Source organism: Melospiza georgiana, chromosome 12, assembly GCF_028018845.1.
Source record: "Melospiza georgiana isolate bMelGeo1 chromosome 12, bMelGeo1.pri, whole genome shotgun sequence".
Taxonomy (NCBI): Eukaryota; Metazoa; Chordata; class Aves; order Passeriformes; family Passerellidae; genus Melospiza; species Melospiza georgiana.
In genome coordinates, this window is record NC_080441.1 from 7,805,914 (window position 1) to 7,826,793 (window position 20,880).

Consider the following 20,880-nt stretch of genomic DNA (forward strand, 5'->3'; position numbering starts at 1 on the left):
GGCCGGGGGAGGGTCAGCGGGCCCGGGCTGCGAGGGGCTGCCCCGGGGGCGGGAGGCGGCCCCGCCCGGGCCCCGGGGCAGCGCAGGGGCCGCGGTTCCCGGCAGGGCAGCGAGGGGCGGGCGGCTGCCGGCCCGATAAAGCGGCGGGCGGCGGGCGGCGCGGGCAGAGCGCAGCGGCGGCAGAGATGGGGATGCTCAGCCTGCCCGGCTTTCTGTCCTGCGGGAAGAAGAAGGTGAGGCGGCGGGGGGAGGCTGACCGGAGGCTCCCGGGCAGGTGGGGTGCCGAGGCACCTGGGCAGGTGTGCGAGAATGTAGGCGAGTGTGGGTGCACCTGGGCAGGTGGGTTGTGGAGGTGCCCAGGTGGGCGTAGCGGCGCTCGGGCAAGCAGGGCGCAGGTATGTCGGCAGCTGAGGGCAGGTATGAAGTTGTCTGTGCAGGCGAGATTCAAACAGGTAGCGGAAGGTAAAGTGGGATGAGCTCCTCGACAGATGTACAAGGCGCTAGGACAGGTGTTTTTTAAAGTGAGCATACAGATGTGAACATCTGAACAATGTATGGGGGCATCTGTAGGGGCAGAATAGAGGAGTGTCCTGCAGCTGATAGCACAAAGGAGTAAGGCAGGAGTAAGGCAAAATTGTGGAGGTGTTTGGGCTCTCTGGGGGGACACTCTCTCACAGGTCTGTGCTGTCCTGCCAGAGGCCAACTGGACTGGTACCCAAAAAAATGACTCTGCTGATCCTGACAAGGTACGTCTCTGGACAGAGAAATGATGATATGATTGCCCTTCTTGTCTGGTGGGTATCACAAGCCTTCCCTCTTCTCTCCAAAGGAGGTCAGATGCACCGATGAGAATGTGGACCGTGGCAACTGGACAAACAAAGCCGAATACCTGCTGTCCATGGTGGGCTATGCCGTGGGCCTGGGCAACGTCTGGCGCTTTCCCTACCTCGCCTACCAGAATGGAGGAGGTACCTGTGCTGAACGGCAGGGTCACAGGGGGGACACACCTTGCTATCCCCAGGAGAGAGCAGAGCAAGCTCCAAGGGCCAGCTCTGAGGCTGGGCATGTTCTGTTAAAGCTGGATGTGAGCTCTACCACCCTGGGAACTGGGATAGAGCCTGCTCATGGGAAAGGGCACTAAGAGGCACCTATGTGCTTTTTTGGTACCAGCTGAGAAGGGAAATAGTATTTGCAAATTTCTACCTGAGAATACCATCTTCTGAATTACTCATAAACAATGTGTACCTTTTTGTCCATGTGCCAATATCCTCTCCTTGTCTAAATAGCTGCTCTCCCTCCCCAGTGCTTACCCTCTGGTAAGGTTATGTTATATACCATACCTGGTATGTTTATAGAGAACAGTGGAATCCCCTCTGCACCTTTGTTTTTCCATGGAAACACTCTAAGCCAGAATAATTATCTCAGCTCAATAATTACCCAGATCAAACACTTGGGAAGTGTGAGACAGGGAGAGCCTCTACCTGCTTACACAATGAACTAGTGGCAAAGCCACGCAGAGGCACTGGCTTCCTTGGCTTGTATTCCAGAGCTTTATCTACTTGCCAGGCGACCCCTGGTAATTAAAGAGTGCCTAAATAGTAACTGCAGAGAACTTACTTGTATGTACCTGTTTGCTCTGCCTAACTCTTGTTGAAGTAAAATTCTGGGCTGTAAAGGCAGTACAGCCCAGACAGCTGCACATGGAATATAAGGAGGCATTTCCAGTATGGAATTTTTATTGGAGTGACATGGGTTGGTTTGCATTACTTGAAGTTTTGTTGAAGAAAATTGTGAAAACCAAGTAAGTTGTGATGTCAGCCCTTGGACTAGATCTTTTTTTTTCATCTGCTGCAGCAGAGACTTTGCATTTAAAGCATATTTGTGCTGTTGCTTGCATCCTTTTCTGTGCCCCTTGCCCATGATTGATAAAGACAACTGTTATATCCTAGTTTTGAAACAGAGGAGTAATCCAGTTAATTCTGTGGGACAATTTACTTCCTGAAATTTCATCATGTATTTGCAGTTCCTTGCAGAACTGGGTCCTTGATTGCTTTAAATTCACTGAGAGTGATGAGGACAGATTCCTGCAGGGATATCGTGTTATGTTTATGAAACTCATGCTCTCGCTTTCCCTGTCTTCTGTGCACACACAAAGAAGTGCCAGTCCCTTTCACAGAACAAGGCGCTCACTGATATCAGGTTAACATGCACTGTTAAATGGACTTGAACAAGAGCCGTCCTGAGATGATGTTTGACACAGGACTCAGCCAACCATAGAAAATAATCTTCATGCTTTGATGTCCAGTACCTGCTTAACAGGGCAGTTGCAAAACACAGCTGAGCACACACAGGAATGGTTCTGTTCCTCTTTAAATTAAAAGTTGGAGGATTAAATAGAAAGTGGACAAGGTGCACTACAGTTAAGCAGCATTCTTACTTGTATTAGAGCACATCCTCAATAGTTTTTTATAAAATGAATTTACTTTCTTATAAGAGAAGTAATTCTTTTAAAATCAGTTCTGCCATTCATTGCAGGTACTACTTAGTCTTATAGAAAACAGGACTTAGAAACAAATCTCTCTATTTCAAAAATAAGCGCCTCCAGTGGGGAACAGGGGAGAAAGGAGGAGTATAAAATGTGATAAAACTGTGGTGAATACTGAAAGATGGATTGTTTTCTCTGTGTGTGTGATTGTGCTTTTCCCCCCATTTTTTATCTCCTCTCAGGTGCTTTTCTAATCCCCTACACCTTCATGCTGGCGTTAGCTGGCTTGCCCTTATTTTTCATGGAATGTTCCATGGGGCAGTTTGCCAGTCAAGGGCCAATTTTAGTCTGGAGAATGCTACCATTGTTTCAAGGTTGGTTTTCTTATCTTTCCTTTTATTCTAATAATAAACTGTTGTGAATTAATGATTTCTTAATGAAGTTACTAATTGTGAGACACCGATATCCGTGTTACCAGTGTTGTGTACTCAGGTATATACTTCCTCATTATTCAGTTAATAAACAGATGCTGAGTAAAGATTCCCCCAGAAAGGCTCTTGGTTGTGAAAGGTTTTGTCAGAGATTCTTGTGCTCAGCAGCTCCATCACTCTCACTCCATCTGTCCAGGCAGAAGGAAATATCTCTGTTTTGCCGTGCGAGGGAAAAACTTAAGTAAAACAACTTGTGTAATGTGAGCAACAGATTGAAAGTAAATTTTAGAAGTTGATTTTATCACTGGTTTTTTCTGCTTCATGTCCAGTGTGTCTTGTGAGGCATTTGTGTGTTGGATGGGTTAATTCTGTGTTTGGCTGCCATTGTGGGCACAGGCACGCGGGTCTGCTCTGTGCAATCTTGTGCACAATCACCAAGCAGCTGCCTTGGGAGTCATCTGCTGGTGGGATAAAATAGCCTAGATTCTGGCTTTGTAAAGTGGGGTGCCTCTTGAGATAAGAGAAATCGTTGCATGCTGTAGTGGTAGTTTGAGTTTGGGGTGATGGTTTGTATTTCAAACACTCTAAAAGGAGATTTGTTTGGAAACAATTAACCATGGCTACACTCATGCCTGTCCATCCTGGTCCTGTACCAAGGGTGTAAAGGACTCTGCAATGGTTTTGTTTGTCTTAATCTACCAGAGGAGTTAACGTAGGAGAAGTTTCCTTTGGATGCAACAAGAATTTGCTTGTCACCTACAGAAACTGGTTGCCCCAACATTTACTCTTATTGCCAGTCTCTGTTCTGCAGCACAAGAAACTTTCACGAAAGCAGTCTGTCTATCTTAAATAAAGCAAAAGGTTTTAAACCCAGCATATGTTTTATATATCTGTAAAGACAGCAACTTATTTATAGTTTCTAAGATGACTGGTACGGTTTGTCAGGCTTTTCCAAACTCACAGAACAAAACTGATTTAACAAGGGGGAGAACAGTAATATTGAGAAGATTTACTGTGGTTTAAAGCATTCATTACAGTGGAATCTTTAAAAGGGCTTGGGCAGTCCTAGTGGAGTTTGTTTTATTTTAGTAAATTTCCCTCTGAATGGGGAGAGAACAAAATACTGACTTTCTCCTTTTGACTTTGTAAATAGTGCATTTTTCTATGGGCCTGATTCAAATTGTGTTTCAAAAGCATGTTTGAGATGGTCAGTTTGGATCATATCCATAATTTAATGGGTTTGAAATGTCGCTGTTTGTTTGCTGTTAAAAAATATTTTAAAACCAAACAAAAACCAATTTGAACTTCTTCCCAAGTCACCTTTTAAAAGTCAAGTGAAGGCTATTTGTTTTGGTGGGAGGAGGGGTTTTGCAACCCGAGTTTGAGGTGGTTAAGATATTTTGTGTTTCTCTTTTCTAGGAGTGGGCATCACAATGGTCATCCTGACAGCATTTGTGACTGTCTACTACAATGTTATCATTGCTTATGCACTCTTCTATTTCTTTGCCTCATTTCAAAAAGTGTTGCCGTGGTCAGATTGCTTGTCCTGGTCAGATGATCTCTGCAGCAAGACACAAAAAGGTACCATACTTACCAGACAGAGTTGAATATTATTGGTTTTGGTAATGGTTATATTTGGTAATTGTTTGGTAACAGTTTTCTGGGTGAAAGTACAGGATTAGGACAGCTACCCATGGCTTCAAAAGTCCTTCCTGGAGTTTTGTATCTGAGCACAGAGGAGTGATGCTTATCCACTTCTTTGCCACCGGTTCTGGATGCTTGGGAAATCTACAGAGAACTGGGCTGAAATCACTTTGTTGGATCCTTTTTGTTTCCTTTTAAACCTCAGCTTTTTTCTAGTACATACATTTCCAATTGCTTGAAATACTGCATTCCCATTTCATCAGGCTTTGTGGCAAAAAAACCCCTTCCATGAGACAAACTAGTGCAGTAGTTTTTATCGAGGTCTTTTCATTACTCCTTGCGTCCCCTGTGGCTATGGTAATCCTGAGCACCACTGAGGCGCTGGTTTCGCTCTTCATTAACTCTTTAGAATGTATCTCCACACCATTGTTCTTGTGTTTCACAGCAGATGTAGGGCCTAAGCAGTTACCTCACCAGTTTCTGTATCAGACCAGTTTAAGGCAAAAGGTGAAGTTGGTGAGGTAATTACCAGTTAGCAGCTGGAAATGTTCTTGCCTGGTAACCAGTGATTATTAAAATAACAAGAACAAGATGAGGATGGATTATATTGTTTGCAGTATTAATGTAAATATATCTCAACCATATATCTGAAAATATCTTCTAAGAGGCCTTATGTAGCAAAAACTTTGCAATCATTTATTGGCAAAACAACAAAGATATCAGCACCTAATTTGTAAGTTTTGGGGGAACACAAAACTGAACTGAACTGAGGAAGCTGTCCTGAAATAGGCTTCAACAAGAATTTCCAGTAAATGCTGATGCATATGCTGCTGAAGTGTTTTTTATTGTATGTTCTGGCAAAAAAATTCCCAACCCCAGTTTCCATTCCTCCAACTCTGCTCCAAGGAAAATATGTAAAGTGTTCTAACAAGCCCTCTGCCGCAATCAGATGAATATCAGATACCAGATGATCCATGTGTGACCTTGGTTTGGGACAAAGGTTTTCATAGAGTAACCAAGGCTACAATTTTAACTATGCTCAGATTTGATTTTTGTAAGTATTCTTGAGGATAAGTAAAACGTGGTGAGCACACCAGATTCTTGGTGTTTTGATTTACAGTCAAGTAGGGAAATCACAGCTGCAAGTGACATTTCCGGTTTGTTTCCAAATCTTGTTAGCAGGCAAACTGAAGCTGTAATTGCTTAGGAAACACATTTGCTGTATCGGTCTGATTTTTTTAATAATAGCCATCCCAGTATTAATGATTCCTTTTTCTTGATTTCAGTAAATGACTGCAACACAACATACAATGGGGAAATCATTCGTGCAAACTACACCTTCGTCACGGCCAACAATCTCACATGTATAGAGGGCACCATAACGTACAAACCAGTGCAATTTCCTACCGAGCAATACTGGAAGTAAGTAAATACTTTAAAGAAATTACTGAAAAAATACCTTCTTATGCTTTGTGGTTTTGGATGTACCTTTTATTTTCATCTTATCTTGCAGTCCAGAAAAAATGTAGTCAAGGGACATGGGCATGCAAATCACTAGAGAGGGGACTTAAAATTTAATTGATAAGTTTGGCTTTTTTAAAGAGAAATTATGTATAGAAAGAGAAGCAAGTGAGTCAACCTTTAACCAATTGGAAAATGCTGCCATTTCTAGAAGTCCTCTTCTCTGGAGTCCTGGTAGGCACTACTTGGCATCTTTACACATAGCATATACTTATCTTTTTCTCAGGAGTTACTGTGTAAAATATATTCACCTTATTCTGAATCTGGGCCTGTTGTAAAATTGCCATTTCTTTATTGCTCCACGGTCTCAATTTGCCTCGTGTTCACTGGGTTCCTGGAAACTGATTCTTTTGGGCTCTTCTTTTCCTGTCAGGATTTCATGATTAACACAGAATATCTTAGGTGGGTCTTAGAGGAGATGTATGGAGAGACGAGAGCTGGTAGGCTTCAAAAAGAAGGAAAAATTGCAGTTACATATATATAGAGCTTCTCATTGCCAATCATGCACTTCCAACTGCACGCTCTTGGAAGAGGCTGTAGAGTGTTGTAATAGCCTCACACAGCAGCTCATTTTTTCTGGAGAAGTAGCTGAAGAGGAGTGTGTGAGGTTTGTGTGCTGTGCCATCCCCTCCTGACGGGAGCATCGTGTGCTTTCAGCAAAGTGGCTCTGCAGCGCTCGAGTGGGCTGGACGAGACCGGCAGGGTCGTCTGGTACCTGGCTCTCTGCCTCCTCCTCGCCTGGATCATTGTTGCAGGTGCCCTGTACAAAGGAATCAAATCTTCTGGAAAGGTATGTTAGGAAGACCAAGGAGATGACTTTTGGCCTGATTCTGCCCTCCCAATGTCAGCTGGAGCCAGGGAAGTTTAGCACAAGGCAGGATGCAGTCCTAACACACGCGCCTCTGCTGGGCTCAGCGTTTGTCTTCCCTTCTGCTCCTCGGCTTCATAACTGTTACATAAAATATGAGTAAGGTGCTGATTACACAGCTATTACTTCACTCCTGGGCCTCCACTCCACTGGGCTGCCCTGTATTTTGGAATCTTGCCGTTGTGCCGGTGATTCCAGCTGAGTTTCAGCCATTGCCTGGGCTGTGTGATGGAAGTGTGCGTGTGATGGCACACATGGGCACACGCCCTGGGAGCACCCGGTGATTATTTTGTGCTTCCAGACTGGTTGAGATGGTTGGACCATACAGGTCAGGTGCTGTGAACAGGTGTGTGTGTGCACAGGTTTCTGGCAGATTGTGAAATGTTGTTTGTTCCCAAGGGTTGAAATTAGTTGTAGGGACAAGGTACTTAGATGCTTGTTTTCGGAATCTGTCTCTGCTGAGCTCCCATTTCCACAAGCTGCAGCATGGTTTTCTGGAGTTTTTTTTGGGCTAGGCTTGGGCTTGACTTCAGGCAGGCTGAATTTCATCCTTTCTCACTGAGACCCTTTTCTTGGTTTGATTTCTTCCTCCTCATGCTCTTTTCTCACCTTTGTGTTGCATCTCCATCATTTATATCTTCAGTCTCAGTTGCCTTTGCTCTTTTGTTCACCTTCTCTGCACAGATTTTTTCCCCATTTTCCTTCTGTCATTGTGCCTTTCTTTGGTTCCTTGCTGTCTCCTTTCCTCTGCTCAGTATGCGGTCTCCTCCTGTTTTGATTTCTATTTGGAGCTTTCTGTCCTTGTTTAATTCCTTGGGGTGGAATATCTGTTCTTTCCCAGCCTCAATTATTTGGCTGCATGGCTCTTCTTAATCTCATGTTCTTTGGGTTCCTGTCAGTTGCTCTTGCTGTTGTCATTTTTTTTCTGGCACCAAGACAATTTTCTTTGGAGAGTAAGGTGAGACTTGGAAGAATCTAGCTGGGCAGGAGCAAGACAGATGAAAGACAGTGAGAATTGTGCTAGGCAAGCATGAAGGAAGTCTTTGGAAATGTCAGACTCACCACACAATGGCACAATGCTCTGGCTTGGTGGAGGCAGCAGCCCTGGGTCAATTCCCTGTCTGAATAACACTGAAGCTAAGGCTCAAGAAACCAGAGTATTGTTGAACGTAGCCTGTGTGACAATAACTGTACTGCTGGCCTTGGTCCCATTGTGCTAGTACAACAGAATAGAACTGTGTCTGAGAGAACCTAAAAGTCCTTGCTCCAGCAAAGAAAGCTTCCAGAGCAGTGACTTAAAAAAAATTTTTTGTTTTGGCTTTTTTTTTGAGGGATGGTTGGGGGGAGTAGCAGAGAGCTCATCAGGAGATAATTCCCCCCTGGTTGCCTAGTTTTTCCTGGCTTTCAGCTTGCACTTGCTAGAAGCACTGCCTAGCAAGAGATGTCTGGGCTAGTTGAATCCAGACCTACAGCAGTAAATCATGCCAGAAAAATGCATTTCTGAAACTGGTCAAGTGCGCTCTCAAAAGTGGATATGTGGCTTGGGCCTTCTGCTTCTGTGGGAATGCAGCTCCAGAACCGGCTAAGCCAGATGGTTTGGTGGTTGGCATGTGCTCATTTCTCTGGTTGCCTGTTTCTCTTTTGTACCAGCAGACCTTAGCCTACAGCCTGTCCAGTCTTCCTGCATGAAGGTCTGTGGATCCCCTCACGCCTAATGTGTGTCCCTGCCCATCTTTCTGCAGGTTGTCTACTTTACTGCACTCTTCCCATATGTCATCCTGTTCGTCCTGTTGGTGCGAGGTGCCACCCTGGAAGGTGCTTTGGATGGCGTCCAGTTCTACATTGGGAGAGAGTCCAACATCACCAAGCTGATGGAAGCAGAGGTGAGAGGAAGTTCAGCCCCAGAAGTGTGACACGCTTTCCTGGTTATGTGGCTTTCTTCTTTTTTATCCAGTCAGGTCTTTCAGGTTCTGCCCTGTATTTTGTATCAGCAGCTGGTTGTGTACAACGTCCAAGCCCCTATTGCAGCTTCTTTCAAATTGAAAGACAGTCACCTCCTTCGCCCTCCCTGCCACCCCAGTGATGAGAACTGTGCTATTGCTTCTAAACAGTTCTTGGGGACCATGCTGAAGTTTAATCTTAGCAGGATCTGCTGACAAAGTTCTTGCTGATGATTTTAAGGGACTTTATCATAAGGCTGAAGGGATCCCTGAGTTTGAAATTCAGGCCATGCCTTGCCTGGGAAATTACCTTGGGTAATTAGGTGGACCAGGAAGGGCACTTCATGCAAAGAAAGCCAGACCTTTCTTTGTTCTGGCTTATGCCAATATTATTGCAGTTTTATCAAAAGCAACCATTAGGTGTGATATGCATTTGTGGTATTTATATGAGTGCTTGGCACTAGCTGATGGACTACATCAGAAGCAGGAGTGGTTTGTTTGGGTCACACAAGTGGGAGTGTACATGGAAGTTCTCACTCCCGCAGCCAGTCCTGGTGGTCCTTATTTGTTGTGTCTGTGCCAAGATTCATATCTCAGCAATTCACCTATGTGAACAAATCTAATCTTTTCTTCAGGGTTAGCCCACTACGATTTAAGTATTTGGCAACATGCTTGGGATGTGACCTTTAGACACGATAGAGATACTGTTTGTGATTGAGACTGCAAGGTCACCAGCATGTTATATTCTATCCTCCCTAAAATTCATACAAAATAGAATTAGATACACAGGCTGAATGAAAAAAGGTACCCTTGAGCTTCAATGGTGGACAGACTTCAGTGTTTATGATAAATACTATAAGTAATACAGCAATTCTCATGTTTGTTTTTTTTTTGGCAGGTTTGGAAAGCTGCAGCCACCCAGATATTTTTCTCCCTTTCTACGGGGTGGGGTGGGCTTGTTGCTTTGTCTTCATACAACAAGTTCTACAACAACTGCTACGCAGATGCCATTATAGTTTGTGTGGTCAACTGTGCCACCAGTGTATTTGCTGGGTTTGCAATATTCTCCATCCTGGGGCACATGGCATTTGTGTCTCAGAGGCCTGTCGCAGAGGTGGTGGACTCAGGTAGGCTGATGGTCACACTGTTGGTATTGGGACTTGCATTGGCCAAGGCACGACAGCAACATCCTTCTCTCCACTATTTTCCAGGGTTTGATCTGGCCTTTGTAGCCTACCCAGAGGCTCTCACTCAGTTACCAGCTTCTACTCTGTGGTCCATTCTGTTTTTCTTCATGCTTGTGCTTTTGGGCCTTGACTCCCAGTTTGCCCTTATAGGTAAGTGAGGTTTTAAGTGACTCATGTCTTTTCAAGTGACCATTGCCTTTCTTAATTTCGCTGTTCAAACTCACTTCTTCTTCCTTTGCAGAAACAGTTATAACCAGCATTCAAGATATAAATCCCACCGCGTTAAAAAAATATAGAGGACCTATAACCATGGGTGTGTGTGCAGTATTGTTTTTATTTGGGCTTGTCTGTGTTACTCAGGTAAGAAATTAAGTTTTTTTGGTTGTGAGTTTAGTTATGCTGCAAGTGATGAACTCAAATCAAAATACCCTTTCCAACTGTTGCTTTCTTTGTGGATAAATCTTAGAGACCCTTGAATTTTGACAGTGTGCCTAAACACACAATCAAGTGGAAAGCTTGAAGAACCAAAGGTTTTCTGTGATTATTGAACTGAGACAGGCTTTTAAATAGAAGGCTTTTACAGAGCCTGCAAATGATCAGCCTGATTTATGGTTCCTCAGTTCAGGAATTTATTTGTGTATTCACAAGTACACGCATAGAACATGTCCACAGCACAGTGGGTGCTGCTAATAAATGCTGATGGGATCTTTTTGTTCAGAACTCACTACCAAGGAGGACAGGAATTAAGGAATGACCTGTCCATGTATTAAAAACCCATTGGCTCATGAGCATTTGTAGATTGCATGGTTACTTCTCCTGTAAGTGTATAGTTCTATAAATAGATATACAGAAAAGGAATTTTAAGTATACTGTGTAAAATTTCTTGAGGCAATTGCTTTTAAGGGTGTAAAGGTTCACTGCTATTACTCCATCTAGAAATAAAGATTTATGTGTGTAATCAGACTGAAAATGTGAAGGAGGTAATTGTGGTGAGTAGACATTTGTATCGTCAAGCAAAGTACATAAGTCATGAAAGAGGATGATGAGGAAGCTTGCAAGGGACCCAATCACAAGAGTGTGGAATGGCTCAGAGATTGTTTCCTGCTCTGGGATCCTGCTATTGCATGCTGGTGTTCAAAGCTGTGGTTAACCCCATGGAGAAGTCAGGCATGTAGGAGGATTGAAGCCTCCCAGAACTGATAACATGTATAGCCATTGCTGTAGTTCAGTATAAAACCTTTGGCCCCAAATTTTTTCCTGTAAGCTCCAAATTTAAATCTTGCTCTCAGTTGTTTATGTATGCTCTCTATATGCATAGATCATGCTTTTAGCACCTATAGTGTTTTGTTAGATGTGCTTTTGAACTTTACATAGAGGATTTAAAGAAAATAATATTCACAAATCTGTAGTTGACCTGGAGAACTGTGAACTTAAAAACTCAGAGTCATGATTAGTTAAATTGTCTTGAACAAATGCATCTTATCTGTATGTTACTACTCAAATTCTAACCTCTAATGTTTGTCCTGCAGGCAGGAGTTTACTGGGTTAACCTAATAGATCACTTCTGTGCTGGATGGGGAATCCTCATTTCAGCTTCCCTGGAGATATTAGGCATCTCCCACATTTACGGTAAATTATTTGCATTGAAAATACATTAATTAAACTAAACAATCCCAGGAGCAGTGTATATCATGGAGTCACACTATGGTTTTGGGGTGGAAGGAACTTGAAAAATCATCCTGATTCCAGCCCCTGTCATGGGCAGGGACACCTTCCAATAGACCAGGTTTCTCAAAGGCCCATCCAGCCTGGCCTTGAGCAGTGCCAGGGGTATAAAAGACTAATTATTACAATAAAGAAATTATAAGTTAACCATCTGAATAATAATAGGATTTAAAAAAACTTCAATGCAGAGCTGGAGAAACTGTCCTTGATTATTGCTTTTCTTTGATTGCTTTTGAGTAACCCCACGTGCAAGGGAGGTACCTGCTTTACAGTGAGTCCCATGATTGTCTTCCAACAGGAGGAAAAAGGTTCATTCAAGACATTGAAATGATGATTGGAAAGAAGACCAATTCATTCTGGCTGTGGTGGAAAATGTCCTGGTTTTACGTCACTCCTGTGGTGTTAATGGTGAGTGCACATGACTGGATTGTGTTAGTGTGACAGAATTTGGTGACTTAATATTGAAGAAGTTGCTTTGTGAAGATTCAGGACTGACTGCCCAGGCTCTATGTATAAAGATGGGGCATAGCTGTGCCAGTGAAGTGAACTATGGCCTGTATCTGCTTTCTGATACAGAGAGAGCTGGGTCTACACTCCCAAGGACTAACACAGGGCAGCTAGAGCCTCTGCCTTGGCAGCGGGATTATCTTAATTTCAGACTGAGATTGGTTTGAAAACCTTTTGAGGGAAATCCCATTTTTGGGTCAGATGTTCTGCTGTCTAACTGAGACCTTTAAATGTCCTGTTGAATGTTTGGTTTTTGTTAAACCTGTACTTCCAATGGTGAGTGTAGATGGTTGGATTATGTTACTATGACAGAATTGATTAACATTGCCAATCCAGGAACAGTGGGAAGTCACTCTGGCCAGTACATTACCTGTAATCTGCCCAGACTGTAGTTTAGAAAATGCTGCTTAAAACGATCCAATTTCTGAAGCAATATTTGCCAATTTCTAATCTTAGGTTCTTTCCTGTGTTCCTGTAAATAATGGAATACAGGAACGCAAAAAACATTTAGAGAAGGGTACTGGGCTCAGCCAGCAATACATATATTACCCAACATAAGATTTAAAGAAAACCTAGAGATTAAGTTATGTTCAAACACAAATATACTTAGTGCACCTCAGCACTGGTGTCATTTTTCAGTCCTGGCCTTCAGTCTTGCTGCTTGGTGATGACTGAACACCAAAGTCTGCACAACTGTTCTCCTACTCAGGAAACAAGAGGGAACTGTGCAGAACTTGTAGACAACCCTTCTTTTTATTAAACCAACTTGGAAGCAGTGCAAATTCAATGTTGTTGGAAACCTGATTTTCTCTTATTGTTTTTGCCATTTTTTCTAGTCTGTTTTGATCTGGTCTTTGATGACATTTTCAAATCCCACTTATGGCTCAATAATATACCCAGCCTGGGGAAACATTCTTGGCTGGTGCATGATCATCTTCAGCATCATGTGGATTCCTGTTGTTGCTGTTGTAAAACTATATAGAGCTGAAGGAACCCTTCTTGAGGTAAGGGCAAAAACCCCCACTGATATAGCCTCAAATCTGAATTTCTTTGGTATTATCAGGACCACCTGTGCTGTTTTCTCCAGCACATTTACTACTTTGACATGTTTTTCAAATGGACTTTTAACCAAAGCATTGTCTCTGGTAGTTGCATCAAAGGTGCATCTCCCTGCCATGTTCTGATAAAAAGATAAAGTCTAATTCTTTGGGAGTGCACACACACCATTTGAGAGAGATTTTTCATCAGTTCTGTTGCTATTCCAGCTTCTTTAAATTCTCTGAAGAATTTCTATTGCTTTCTATCCCCATATAATTTTCTGGAGTTTTGCCTCCCATTCCTCACAGAAGCAAGTGACACATCTGAGATATTCTGCTCTTGGCAGGCTTTCCCAAACAGTTGTGTTGGTCACAGCTTTTCCTGTTCCTTGACCTCAGTGTCCAGCACCCACAAACCCCAAGGACACTTGGAACAATTTTAAACAACTTTGGTGATTCGCCATTTGTTGAGCTGCAGTGTGTGCCTAGAGCTATAATTGTGCTGAATTTTAGAAGCAGCCTGGACTAAGGGAAGACATTAAATGCCTGTTGGTTTTGCTTTGCAGCGCCTTGTCAGCTGCTGCCGGCCTGCATCAAACTGGGGCCCCTACCTGGAGCGTCACCGAGGGGAGCGCTACAGCCACATGGTGGACCCCAAGAGAAAGGAGGACGAGAATCCCCCTGCGGATGCGGCTGCCGTCTCAGACAAGTGACCGTGAGATGGCTGTTTGGATGACTGCTTTTCAGAACATACATGTGGCTTTCGTCTTTCAATATTGCAAAAAAAAACAAACAAAAAAAAAAAAAAAGGCAAATGAGCAGCCCTACAATGAAAGCGAGTTGTATTATTTATTTTTATTGTTTTAGTCTTTGGGGAGGAACACATCAGTTAGGCACTGAGATCTCACCAGGTGTGTAGGTTGAGAGGGCAGGATAATCCATTGCAGGCTCCCCAGGCTGCTGGACTGGGCATGATTAACCCCATCCAGCTGGTATCCAGCTGGATTGCAGATGCAGGTATGGGGGAGAGTAAAGACATTCTGGTGCTCCCAGCTGGAGCCCAAAGGGGCTGTGTGTGCGTGTGCCCGTGCCCTGAGGGGCAGCTCTGCCACCCCAGGGGTGTGCAGTAAGCAGAGCAGAACGGGTGTGCTGCTGCTGGGCACTGGAGCTCAGGGAACATGAATAATTCTTCTCTGTCTAAGCCTTGCTCCCTAAGCTCCTCTGTAAGCACCTGGGAGGCTGCTCAGGATTTGATGTTGAGTATACTCTGTGTGTGTGTGTGTGCGCGTGCGTGTGTGTGTGTTGTCTAAACAAATACAAATATTGTGTGGCAAAAATTGCCATCACAGGAAATAAGGTTTAAACATGGTTGAAAGCAGGCTGCCTTCTATTTCTCATTCCCCTTGGGATCCCTAAAGAGCTATCTTCTCTCTCATGCCCTGTGCTCAGCCCTCATCTGTCTTTAATTCAAAGACGTCATGTTTCCATATTCTCTGGTTCTACAGGATGAAAGGGTAACCATTGATTTCTGGTTTGTCTGCTCTCCTATTTTCATCGATGCTTTACCCATCAGGTTTTTTCTGCTTCTTTCAGTCAGATTTGAGTTTCCCTTCAAAGGAGACCCAAAGTGCTTTTAAAAAAGCTTCAAGCAGTATTATGGTAGGGCCAAAAGAAGCAGAACTTAAAGTGAAGGTTACAACTACTTTGTAGCACTGTTTATCCAAAATTTGCTGAAATAATGAAATTAATGAAAAGTTACGAAGTCTGTAATGTATTTGGGAACACAGACTTGAGCATCTACATAGGCAGGAAGGGTTTGGGTGAAGAGAAACTGACTTGTAATACAAGTGAATCCAGGTAAAGGGGAGAAAAAAAGACTGAGGAGAGAATGAATACACTTGGTGTGCTGAAGAACACCTCTCACTGTGATAATGGTTCCTTGGCAACAAAGCAGCAGTGTTCAGCTGTTACGTCCTCTCAGGGGTTTGTCACTTTTTCTGGACATGAAGGAGTGTGGCTACTGGCTTTCTTGCTCAAGCAGCATACCTTGGTTTATGTTTTATACTTGGGGAGTTTTGTGTGTGGGGTTTTTTTTCCTTTTTTTTGTGACAAATCAACACTTTATGGTGAACAAATGTGATTTCCCCCCTATTTTTAATGATTCTGGAACTGGCAAATAAAATGTAATTTTCTGTTTTTAATGTGTTTGGACCTAGAAACTTTTAATTTTGTGTGTGGAGTTGGTGGCCACAAAAGCTGCTATGATCCTAAGCCTTTGAGAGCATGAAGTGGAAAGATTCAACCTCCAGGAAGGTTGCAATAGTCTTGTTTTCGAGTGGGCTCAGAAAGTACAGAAAGTAATTAAATGGGAATTTATATAAAGGACTGTGGGACTGGAGGCTGTACTAGAAGCTGGTGAAGAGGAGCCTTTTCCTGCACTCCAGCTGCTCTAAGATCATTGTTCAGCCAGAAAAGAGGGCTGTCAGTAGCCTGGAGAGGCTGGGAGCAGGCTCCAGCTGCTGGAGCTGACAGCAGTCCTCACCTGGGAAGGGACAGACTGGGGGAAGAGAGGGAAGTTAGTGAAGTAGTGAGTGAGAGCAATGAGGTGGTGGGGAAGGACATTGGACAAAACAGCTTCAGAAAGAATTCAGGAAATTTTTTGCAAAGGAGATGCTGAAGGCTGGTACCAGCCATCTACTGCCCTGCAAGAAACCCCTGCTGCTGCACACAGGGCTCACTTGGGTAGACTTCAAGCTCTAAGATTCATGTCTGCAAACTTTTACTCATTTACAAGAAAAAGGACATTGTTGCCAAGAGAAATGAATTGAATTTTCTCCTGTGTCCTCTGCCAGACACAATCAGATTCACATTCAACACGGTTTGGTTGCAGTTTCATCTGGACATCTCTCTGTATTGCACAATCTCTTCAGTTCTAGACTTTCATTATTTTCCTTCAAGCAATCAGGAAAGCAGAACTTCTTGGCAGAGTTTCTTACTGTAATTTAAAAAAGTATGAAAACCATGACTCGCTTTGCTATGGGCAGCCTGAGTTCCACAGAGTGAAACCAGCACCAAGCACCAATGATGGCAGATCCCCCTCCACCAGTGTTAATCAAAGTAAGGTAAAGAAATTCCCTTTAAAAGATGAATTGTGGCATTTTCAAGAAAGCAGAGAGCTCATCTTCACCTCTACCACCTAACCTGGATTCCTGCAAGGCAGCTTGTAGCTACACATACATGTTAGTGAAATACTAGCAGCATGAAGACAGACAGAATTTCCCCAGGTGTTCTGTGGCCAGAATGATTAAACACAAGCAGATGACCGCCAGGAATTTTGGTTCTTAGTTTTACTTTGCTGAGTATTGAAGTACTTCAAAGACAGAAGAGGAACCTCCAGGTAAGACCCCAAAGAAGCAAACCCACGTTGTACACCCAGGACAGGCTGGGAAGGCAGATGGCAATGTGGGAAGAAATCACAGAGTGTTAAAATGCAGCTGTTGATGAGAGAAAGGAGAAAGCTTATGGGAAAATCCAGAAGTGCGTAGATTATGGTGAATTAATAACAGTGTTTGGCAAAGACTAAAATAATGAGAGGAATCTGTCATATTCCACGTGTTCAGAGAGAGCTCCAGGGCTGTGAAATGACAGATCAAATTAAGGTGTCAGGGAAAAAGGCTGTAGTGAGAGACTGATTGCTGAGATATTAACCAGACTCTGGAGATGGTGACTTGGGAAAATCTGCTGTGAGGGAGAGTCACTGGAGGGAGCCCTGGTGCAGCTGGAGGGTCTGAGGCTGCTCAGCCCTGAGTGCACTGCTTCTTCTGTGATCTTGGAAAAGATCATTTGGGATTGATGTTTCCATGAAATCAGTTTGGAAGGACTGTTTTGAAAATTTTCATCCAGGAAACTAGATAGCAATTAGAAACAAAATTAATTCCAGGGTTGTTTAAAAAAAAACAAAACTTCCCATGAGCATTTCTGTACAGATCAAAATGTTTCTGGCAGGCTTTGGCCAGTCTGTCTCCCTCAGGTGGGGACACAAGAGCCTGGATGTTAGCGTGGAGCAATGGGGCAGGCAGCATCCAGCCTTGTTTCCATCACTGCCTTCCAGGCTGGACAAAGCTTGTGGCTGTGCCACGCCTGTGGCCACCTCCATGCTTTGTGCAGGTGAGAGCTGATCATGCTGCTGGGGGAATCCTGAAATCCAGACTCTGTGGTTGATAGCAGACCCCTGCCCTGAGCTGCCAGAAAGTCACTTTGTTGTCATCAAATGAGACCTGTGCTGGGATGATCTGGGATGATGCTCCTGCCATTAAGATGTTCTGAAACTGTATGCTCAACTTTGGAGATGCAGACTTTGATTCAATCTGGGATTTATAAAATAAAGTCAAAAGGAATGGGAATTAAGTGGGACAAGGCTCAAGCAAAGAGAGATGTCAGTAAACTGGGAACTAGCAGAGTTGCATTGTCCAGCTCCCATATTGGAGTTTCAGCAGGGCTAACTTCAATAATAGAACTAAGAGGCACAGGCATGGGTGGAGAAGCACCTCCATCTGCTTTAAAAGCTGTGTTCCTCTAGAGCTCTGAAATGCCACCAGATATGTGCTAGGATCTGCACTTTCACCAGCCACAGCTCTTTCTGAGGATGTGGCTGGCCATTGGCATTGTCTCACTGAGGAACATTTAATAGAGGCTCCTTCTGCCCCAAACCCTTACAGAACCAGATAGTGCTACATTTTGTCTACTAGATGTATTTTTCCAACTTCAAAGCTTATACTTTTATGAAATATGAATGAATGTGTGTTCATTTGCTCCTTCATTTCACCTTCCTGAGGGCCACTGATGGCGCTTAAAATGTGTCTCCTGTGTGTATGTGTGTGTGTGTGTGATGGATGGATTTTTGCCAGTGTGGATGGAAGAGGCAAACCAGCCTCGTTCTCTGTGCTTCCTAATCCCTGCCTGGTGCATGAGTGTGCAAATGGCTTCAGGAGCAGGGGTTGCTCTGCTCTTGCTGAATCCCAATGCTGCACCTCAGTATTCTGCTCTTCTGGCATTAGAAATATGTTTTTCATTATTTAGTTTTAGTTTTAGAAAGAATCTACAAACTACTTTCTTCTTTTGAGCCTAGACACTGTCTCCACTGCAGAGAATTGAGAAATTCCTACATTTAAGCTCTGTTGCAGCAACGTGGTCATATTGATTCCAGTTACCAACAGCAGCATAGCTCAATAGCTTGGGTCCAAGCATGGACTTTGGAGCTGGTTGCAACAACAGAGTCACCTTTTCATCCTGGAAGTGATGAATGGCTTAGGCAGACTAGGCAGGAAAATAAAACCTGTCACTGGGAGACAGATGAGGGCAGTATTTCCCTTTAATGCCAGGACATGTGTGTTCCGCTCTGAAAAGGTTTTCATCTTATGTGGGCTGTTAAGTGTCTAAGCTCTTTCCAGAGGAACCTTGCCAAATATTCTGCCTCTTCATATGAAACTGGGGATCCACATTGCTGGTGACACATGCAGAAAGTATAGGAAAAGCAGAGATTGTCTTCACAACTCTGAGAACTCATTTGTGTTAAGGAGGTTTGCTCCTCTAATCTGGTATTTTCTTTAGCATTGTTTTCTGTTTGTGTTGTGGGATTTTTTGGGGGGTTGGGGTGGGTTTTTTTAAATAATTATCTACAGTGAGTGGTGTATTTCCTGTTTCCTTGCTTTTTAGAAGGACGAATAGCTACAGTAGGCAACAGGGAATTGTGTTAAAGAAATGACAGTGCCACAGAAGTGGACAAATCTCCTGCTTTTTGTGTGTTTATGTTGTTGCCTCTGTCTTTGTAGTTATGTTGTATCATGACCAGGCTGAGGATGATATTTAACAGTCGAGATGGGGAAGGACCTGTCAGGACTGATACTATTGGTCCTGAAAGGCTTTTCCCAAAGATCTGGCTCTGGTTTTTGCTCATATCCTCTATTGTTCTTGGGCCGTTTAGGGTTTGTTCCTCTGAGCCAGATAGCAGCCACAGCATTCCCATAGCCAAGGTGACTCTGTAAGACCAAGCCAGGCATGGTTGAATCCTCTCCCTCCTCTCGCTGCAGTGCTGCAATGGATGAGTTTGTATTTTACCTCTTGGGCTTTCAGCTGACAGTGGGATGTCCTGGTCCTGTTCTGCATGTGGCAGCACTGAGCCAGCAGCTCCAACTGCTCATCTGAGTTTGAAGATTCATTAGCCTGCATTTATCAGCTCTTGCCAGGGAAATGGTGAATAATGAAGCCTGGTTCAGGTAATGAAATGATCTCCTTCTCACATCTGATTACATCGCTGCTTATTATTTCCTTGGTGTGTAATTTTACTTCTCTGGAAACTTGTTTTGTAAACACTAATGACTGTGCAGCTGTGGCCTGAAGTTAAACCAGCACTGCAGGAGCCTGGAGAGCTTTGTGGCCTGGCTGTTGGCTTTACTGCTTGTGCTGCTTCAGCTGCTGGAAGGGTGGGGACAGCCCCTGCCCTAGGGCTGGAAGGTACAAGGAGCCCCATCAGAAAAGGTGCAGCCCTTGGAGTTCACCAGGAGCAGCTTTTTCCCTTTGTTCAGGTGTCAGTGTTGGGATTCAGCCTGACTGCCCTTCTTCTCTGGCACTGAGCTTCTCAGAGAGACATCTACCATGATGCCTCTCCATTTATAATCAGCCAAGAAAAAGACATTCTTCTCATTTCTTCCTTTATTCCTTTTCTTCTTGAGTAACTCTCTTAAGCAGAATACTGCAGGCTATTCCAGATGTTTTATGTGAGAATACTAAAACTGTTTTCTCTCTACTAGAATGACTTTTCTTGTACATCTTAGAATTGCATTTGCTTTTTCCATGCCAGCATCCATTTGGCAGCTTGGTGTCATCCTGGGTTCACCAAATGCAGTCAGAAATCCTCATTCTTAGACCTGAGGAACTGACTTTGCACCAAGTGCTTTTTGTCCCTCTGATACAACATCAGAGGGTCTTCCAGTCTTCCTAGGCCCCCACTTTACTAACTTCCTTCTCCAAATTGTCTTTGTTTCTGGAACCCCCAGTTCTCCAAGGATAGTATTTGTACCTGTGAGAGACTTTTTTTGAAGGTTAAGCAAACAAAAGGTGCCAATTCAATGTGGGTAGCACACTGGAAACGTCTCATATATCCATGCTAAACTCAGATCTTGGGTAAATCCCTCCTTAGTAAGACAGCTCTTTGCCATGGTTTGTGCATGTGTTTCTACAATGTGCATAGTCCAAAAAAATGCAGGACAGTTTTGAGTTACTGCTGAAGAAGTGAAGTCCTGTTTATGTAGCATGTAATTTATTTTTAAGCAGCTCCTTGCCCCTCTGCAGTCCTTATTCATCTTCTCAAGATGAATGTCTCATTTTCCTCCTCATTATTGCTTTGCCAGTCTACATGGGACTCCCTTGTGCCAGGCACTGCACAAGCAAGGAGCAGAGGAGTCACAGCATGAGTGAAGCCACCCCTGAGTGTGCAGGCAGACACAGCCAGTGGTTTAACACTGCAACAACACAAC

General features: G+C 43.7%; 1 protein-coding gene across 1 annotated transcript; it reads left to right on the plus strand.

The window, feature by feature from the left end:
- Nucleotides 1-167: 167 nt before the first annotated feature.
- Nucleotides 168-14,058, plus strand: LOC131088689 (sodium- and chloride-dependent neutral and basic amino acid transporter B(0+)-like). Its single transcript, XM_058032936.1, has 14 exons — nt 168-233; nt 830-968; nt 2,728-2,859; nt 4,336-4,497; nt 5,847-5,982; nt 6,739-6,871; nt 8,692-8,832; nt 9,788-10,016; nt 10,101-10,226; nt 10,318-10,436; nt 11,606-11,705; nt 12,100-12,209; nt 13,145-13,312; nt 13,912-14,058. Exons 1-14 carry the CDS (start codon nt 186-188, stop codon nt 14,056-14,058), a joined length of 1,890 nt encoding a protein of 629 aa, XP_057888919.1. The 5' UTR covers nt 168-185.
- Nucleotides 14,059-20,880: the final 6,822 nt, after the last annotated feature.